Consider the following 7,844-nt stretch of genomic DNA (forward strand, 5'->3'; position numbering starts at 1 on the left):
AAAATAATTTCGTATACTATTCTTCACACTTACAATATTAACACTTCTCATATTTACTTATGTTTAAAAAATATACAGTTATATATTCTAAATAATAAAAATACTAAATTAAAATTAATTGAATAATGCTCGTAACTATAAACGGCATTAGATTCCTTCACACTTCTAGTAGATAATAAAATCCCACTAATTATCAAAGGTTTAATCACAAAAATGATTTAGGTATTTTTGTTATAGTATATGTTACTTTATTTTGTCATCCACTTGACTTTATCTCTTTCCCCATGTCTGTTAAATGATACCTCTCTCTCTCTCTCTCTCTCTCTCTCTCTCTCTCTCTCTCTCTCTCTCTCTCTCTCTCTCTCTCTCTCTCTCTCTCTCTCCACCGTCCACTTCATTCAGTCATCTTGTACTCTCACTCTCTCTCTATAAAAGAGAACCCAAATAGCCAAAAAACTGTTCCCACTCTTAAATAATCTCTTCAAACACTTTCTTTCTTTTTTGTTTTCTTTATTTATTTTTTATTTATTTATTTATTTTCCTTTTTGTTGTGTTTCATCTTTCACCCATGGCAGACCCTTACTCTAATTTCTTCAGAGGCTTCTTCCACCATAACAATAACCATAACCATTTCAATTATAATCCCACTCATCCTCCTCCTCTTTCTTCCTCTCATCACCACCACCACCACCACCACCACCATCCTTATCTTCACAACTTCATCAAAACCACCAATTACAACAACAATAATAATAGCACCTTTCTCCACCATCAAATTACAACTGCCACTACTTCTTCTTCTTCTTCTTCTTATTCTTATTATTCTTCACCCCCTTCCCCTCCTCTCAGAGAAGCTCTCCCACTTCTCAGTCTTAGTCCAGCAAACCAGGAACGCGAGGAACATCACTATCATCATCACCATGATGATTATACTCATCAACCAGAAAAAGATCAAGAAACACAAGATCATAGTCTTTCCACCACCACCTGCACTGCCATGGATACTAGTTTTGTCCTCATCCACGACAAAATGGACGAGGACATCAGAATCCATGGCGGTCGCAACAAGCCCAAAGGCGAGGCGAAAGGGGAGGACGGCAACAACGACGAAGACAAAGACGACCAAGAAGAAGACAACAACAATAGTGTGACGGTTGCACTTCACATAGGGTTACCAAACCCTAGTGCTGCTGAGCTGGCAACAATTACCTCCATAGAATCTTCTTCTAACAATAATAACAATAGCAATTCATCATCAACGGAGAAAGAACAACATCATCATGAAGAAGAAGGAGAAGGGAGTGAAGAGTCGCAGTGTCATAAAGGGTTCTTGGGTACAAGACTCAACAAGGGACAGTACTGGATCCCAACCCCAACCCAGATTCTCATTGGTCCAACTCAATTTTCTTGCCCTGTTTGCTACAAAACTTTCAACAGATACAACAATATGCAAGTAAGTAATTTACACCATTATTTTACTAAAAAAAAAAAATCTTCTTCCCCTCTTTCTTTTGTTCTCTATCTACCATATTTTTTAAGTTACTCTCATAAAATTATCTTGATATAAAATGATATTATAAATTAAATAATTTAATATATTTGATAAAAAATATTTAATTAAATTATTTAATAATTCGCAATATAATCTCCGTTTAATTGAATTTTGAGAGTATATTATTTGCAGTTTATTAAAAATAAAAATAAAAAATTTCTGACCATTAGAAAGAGTACATAGACAATATTACTATGTATACATGAAGAAGGAAAAATATAAAAGAAATAAATAAACACTATGATTTTTCCAAGTTTAGATAATAATAACCAACATACAAGGTTTTAGCTTGTTCTTCTTTTGTTATCTCTTTTTACTATATGATTTTTTTTTTGTTTTAATTTTCTTTTAAGTATTTGAAAAAGGTAGATCACAGTTTTCAGTTTTCAGAAATCTCTTCCAAAATTATAGCTGAAAACTTCTAAAGGAGTTTGCAAACTAACCATCAAACCTAAAATCCAAGGTTATTAAAAATATAAAAATTTATATAAATAAATAAAGAAGAATTTTCTTAGATATAGTTTGGTCTGCATAACTTTCTGTTGCCTGATTTAAGCTTCTTAACGGTTCTCTGTGCTTCCATGGAAAGAGGAAAAGAATTGATTGAATCCAATAAGGGAAGTATATATGTAGGGGTCATCTTCTTCTGATCATGATGGCTTTTTTTTTTTTCCTTCCTAGATCTTCACCTTCACCTTTTATTTTTAATTTTTTTTAACAAGGTCGTTTTCTTGTCCGTCAGTCCTAACTACTAAAATTATTTTATGCTTTTTTGCATGGTGAAGCAGGACTTAATTAATTTATTTAATATATATAAATGAAATTAAAGTGATCTCTTTTTTTTTCCTGAATGAAACTGTGAGTGAGATCAGAATTCAGATCCTTTCCTTTTTGTTGATTAAACTACTCAGGCCAATGTTCTTTATGCCTCTATCTTCTACATTGAAGTCTGTGCTGCTTCACATATCTATGATCTATCTAACTATCTTATTAGCATGCAGCCAAATAATAATAAATAGTATACAACTGAAAATTGTGCAGTTTCTTCTTCCAGATCGCTCAGAAAAAATGATATATCATTCATGTATATTAATCCCCAACAACACATTTTGTTTCTCTTTGTAGCCCTTTTTATTCTGAATCAAAGACCCTTCTATACCTCATAGTCCTATACATGGACATAATTATTATATACATTTTAATAATAATAATAATAATAATAATAATTAAACAGCAGCTGCTACCCTTATTTTTTTCATTCAAGTATTGCAGAGAAAGTAGCAAACAATAACTACTAATGATCTTAAGAGAAAATATAGGAAAATAACATTTTTTTAAACAATTTAAATAATATGTTAAAAAAAATTAATTTTAATTTTAAAAATTAAATTTTAAATTAGTTAGATATAATCTTTGTTTTTAAAATTAATAGACCTGAAATGCAACCTATTATTCACATCTCTTATTGTTTACCTAAGAGAACTGCTATCTGAATCCTCATTTTATATACTCGTGTGTTGCAACAAAGATTTTACATTGTTTCTTAATAATCATTTGAACTATATATATGTCCTTATTATAATAAGCAACTAATAATTTTTTTTTGGATTGTAACTAATAATTATTAATATATAAGTAAGGATGCTAATAATAATTTGGAGCGGAAAAGGAAGTAGTAATAATAGTATACAGATGTTCCTTATAAGTGGCTAATGTGTGACAATAATTGTTGTCTATGTCATTTGTCAACTACTGCAGATGATTGCTGGATATAAATGAAATTATGAACAATAAATAAAATGGTGCATTTAGTTTCTAAATATTGGCACCTTCATGATCATTAACGTGATACCAACGCTCTAAAAAGTTACTATTGTTGGCCTATCTTGATTTGTTTTTCACCAATATACAACTTTTGTTTATTTTGTTTTTTATGCTTTTGTGTTTTTTTTTTCTTCAATAGATAATAATTACTTATTAACACTCCTAAAGAAAAGTAAAGGACTACATTAAATTTCGTTATCTCAATATCCGAAAACCAAACCTCCTCATCCAAAATTTTAAAAGACATAATAAATCTAAAACTCAAAACACATTCCACTGCTGATAGAAAGTAATTATTGGATGGCCTTCTAAACTAGCCAAATTTTGAATGCTTATCTTGAAGAGTAGTACATCAAATTTTTTCATCTCTCAATTTCAAAACAAACGTGACACTAAACTCAATACTAAAACTAAAAGCAAATTAAATTTTAAAAATATTTAATAAAAAATAAAATTTAATCTAAAATAGTTTAATTTTTTTATTTTACATTCGATAATTACTACTAAAATAAATAAATAAATTTAAATATATTAAATATAAAATTATAAATATTGTATATAAAATTATAAATTTTAAATTAAATAAAATAACTTGGGATTATAATACATTTCCTAACATTACTCTTAAATTCCAGTAACTTTATTAATTTAGCCTTCATAAAGAATCAAAAGAACACATAACAATCAACAACATAACATACATTAAAATCTTGCAAGTTTTAATAAATAACCATTAATCCATGTATTCTTTTTTTTTATTTATTTAATTAGATGCATATGTGGGGGCATGGATCACAATACAGAAAAGGTCCTGAATCTCTAAGAGGAACTCAACCAACAGGTATGCTTAGGCTTCCATGTTATTGCTGTGCACCAGGTTGTAGGAACAACATTGACCACCCAAGATCAAAGCCATTGAAGGATTTTAGAACCCTCCAAACTCATTACAAGAGGAAGCATGGGATCAAGCCCTTCATGTGCCGGAAATGCGGCAAGGCCTTCGCCGTCCGAGGCGATTGGCGGACGCATGAGAAAAATTGTGGCAAACTTTGGTATTGCATCTGTGGATCCGATTTTAAACACAAGAGGTCGCTTAAGGATCATATAAAGGCTTTTGGGAGCGGACACGCCGCGTTTGGGATCCACGGCGGATTATTTGAAGAGGAGGAGGAGCCGGCATCTGAAGTCGAACAAGATAATGACGAACTCAACCAGTAAATACAAGAAACTTATTATACTTTATTCCGATCATAATAACTATCACTTCAAAATCTTTTGGTATCCTCAACAATAAATATATCTAAACAAAAATGTTCAGTTTAGATATATTATTTTTGTAAATGTACCAAAATTTTTAAAGTGATAGTTGAAATAAATCGGAATAAATCTACGTGATATTATTTTCTTAATTTTGAGTTGAATCTAAGGCCATGGCTTCCCAATATTTGAGAACAACGTATTTTTAAATGCAACAATATAATTTTAATGGTGGCCAAACTTTATTCATGGTAAACTAAAGCCAAAATGAATGTATATCCAACTTTTTCTTCTAATTTTTTGTTATGTATAAAACCTAGTCTTTTTTCTCATTAAGCTTCTTAAGGCATTATTATTGCCTAAAATTTAGTACTTTATTTCCTTTTTAATGAATTTAATCAACTTATCAACTAAAGCTAATACGTTAATATATATATATATACTATAGGAAAATGTTTAGTTATTCTAATAATTTTAGTCATTAATTTTAAGAAAAAATTTTACTCATCTTTTTTAAAAGATACTAAAATGATATTTTTCTTCTTTCTATTTATAAAATATATGTTTTTTTTATAATTTTTAAAAAATCTTTTTTTTAACCGATTTTAAAATTTGTAGTAACTAACATCAACTTTATTAAATTTTTAAGAAAAATAATTTATTTTTTTAAAAAATATTCTTTAACAAAAAATTTATCTTTTGTGGTTAAATTTTGTTTAACAAAATATTCTTTTTAAGTTATTTTTCTAGTGATTAAATTATATTTTTACCAAAATATCCATCAAAGATTTAACATTTTTTATATTTTACTATTAATCTGATAGAAAAGAATTTTTTTAATTTAATATTAAAATAATATGCATTAATATAGTGAGATTAATAGTAAGATATAAAAAAATGGTTAAAATTTTTTTTGATAAAATTACAATTTAGTAATTAAAATATTATTAAAAGGTATTTTAATAAAAAATAATTTATATTAAAAAAATTTTTAAAAATATTTTGGTAAAAATATAATTTAATCACTAAAAAATAATTTATTTTTTGAAAAATAGATAAAATTGATATTAGTTAATACAAAAATTTTATAATAGATTAAAGAGAATTGTTTTTAATTTATAGAAAAAAGTGTATATTTTACAAATAAAACAAAAAAAATATTAGTTTAACATCTCCTATAAAAAAGTGAAATTTTCTCTAGTATTAATTATAAAATTTATATATAATTAAAATCAATCACTAAAAATACCGAACACTGATATATTTAAAATATTTGAAACTCTTTCGATAATATATTCAGAGCTGATGACTAAATTAAATCAAACCAGGAAGATGGACCTATAGAAATGGTTTGAATTGCACTTGCATTGCTTAATTCGATGAGAGTTCAATTTTATGGAGTTTAGTGCACACACAAGTATGTAGCCGATTTTTTTACCATCCACTACTGTCGGTTCTCATTTTGCTGAGCTATCAACAGCTACATTCTTTAATTATTACTTTTTTGCATTATTTTATTTTATTTGTCTTGTAACCCAATTTTAACTTATACACATATCTTCGTATCTCCTACGTTACATTAATGTAAGTGTACTTCTCTAGTCGTCTACATACATATACAAAATGCACATTACTAAACCATGTGAAATGTATGAATTGCACTGTGTATATGTATAATGTACTATAACGTATAATGTAAGCCATTGGCAGTAGTAGGCTAGTTGTTAAAGCATAAACTACATTTATTTACAAGCGTGAGATATTAAAACAAGAATACGACCCTACAAAATTATATTTGCAAATAAAATATAAATTTAAATATTGTATTTTAAGATATTAAATTAATATATTTTATATTTTTTAATAAAAAAGAGATAATTTATTTTTTATTTTTATTTTTATTAATTTTATAAAATTTTTATAATTATATTTTTTATTATTATATTTTTTTAAATATTTCGTGTAAAAAAATTTGAACTTTTATAATTTGACTTTTTTAAGTAATTTCTTATTTTTTATTTTTTGTATCTTATTCTAAGTGTTTTTGTCTTATTCTAATTAAACACAACCTAAAGAAATATCACTTATAAAATATGGTTGATGACCGTTAATAGATAGATATATAGTTTATTTTTCTATAGATCGAATGGTCATTGGTTCAAAGCTGTACACGAAGTTACTGGCATGGGTTGTGAGATGGATCGGAGATTCGATCTATATAGTTTATTCTTCTATAGCAGACTCCTGCCATGCATTTAAACGCGTTAGAATTTGTATGGTTTTCTTTCTCCGGGAAGTGGGCTGACGGTGGTGCCCTTTTTGGTTTTTAGGTATAGTTCGTCGGAGAGCTGAGGGCGCTAGGGCTCCCGTTGCCTCGGCTGAGGGTGTACCCAACGCTTACTATTGGGTGACCTCTGATGTGCGGGGGACACCCCTCCCAGATTATAGAGGAGGATCTCCAGAAGTTGCATGATGATGGAGCAATTTGTGGAGATGGTGACGTTGAGCGACAATACGAGATTTCGCATTTCGGGGTGGATAAGAGGGTCTGCTATATAAACCCTGACTCCCCCCGAGTTACAGATTAGTTGTGGGTCTATGAGTTAATGTTTACTCGGTTGGGGTGCGATTTTCCTTCTCCCCGTTTGTTCAGGCTTTGCTGAATCGGTGTTCGGTGGCACCGTCTTAACTGCATCCTAATAGTTGGGCGGTCATCCGAACTTTCGAATTAGTTTGTGATTACTTGGAGCTCTCGAATATTTATATTTCTTCCTATGCACCCTTCTGACTAAAGAGGGGAATCATAAGAAAGGCTATGTATCTTTTTTATCCCAGTCAAATTGGTAGATCTTCGGGTTGTTTGAGGATTCCTTCCACGTTTTTAAGGAGGAATACTTCAAGATCCAACCTGCTCGGGGGCACCATCCTTTCTAGCTGACCCTCGAGGGGAACGCTGTTTTGCTACGTATTAGAATTTTGGCGCCAGTGCGTCGTATTTAACTCGGATTACATATGAGGGTTTGTCTTTTGAGAACAAGGATATTGCCGACGTTCTGTTGTCGGTTTTTGAGGATAGGCCGTTAAACCTTCGGGACATAATAGGAGACTCGGTGGCGTGTCAGACTTATGTTAGTGGGTTTTGTTTATGTTTTTGTTTCTTTCTCCTTTATTGCCAAGTTTGTAACTTTACTGAAAAAGTTTTTCTATCCTT

At 29.6% G+C, this 7,844-nt stretch overlaps 1 protein-coding gene across 1 annotated transcript; it reads left to right on the forward strand.

The window, feature by feature from the left end:
• Positions 1 to 330: 330 nt before the first annotated feature.
• On the forward strand, positions 331 to 4,889 carry LOC107628393 (uncharacterized). The gene is made up of 2 exons (XM_016331082.3): positions 331 to 1,453; positions 4,148 to 4,889. Exons 1-2 carry the CDS (start codon positions 569 to 571, stop codon positions 4,592 to 4,594), a joined length of 1,332 nt encoding a protein of 443 aa, XP_016186568.1. The 5' UTR covers positions 331 to 568; the 3' UTR covers positions 4,595 to 4,889.
• Positions 4,890 to 7,844: the final 2,955 nt, after the last annotated feature.

Source organism: Arachis ipaensis, chromosome B2, assembly GCF_059453495.1.
Source record: "Arachis ipaensis isolate K30076 ecotype BB chromosome B2, ASM5945349v1, whole genome shotgun sequence".
Lineage (NCBI taxonomy): Eukaryota > Viridiplantae > Streptophyta > Magnoliopsida > Fabales > Fabaceae > Arachis > Arachis ipaensis.

Coding starts and splice junctions, on each gene's coding strand:
- LOC107628393 (XM_016331082.3), top strand. CDS start 569: ATGGCAGACCCTTACTCTAATTTCTTCAGAGGCTTCTTCCACCATAAC. Junction 1,454..4,147: donor ACAGATACAACAATATGCAA/GTAAGTAATTTA, acceptor TTATTTAATTAG/ATGCATATGTGGGGGCATGG.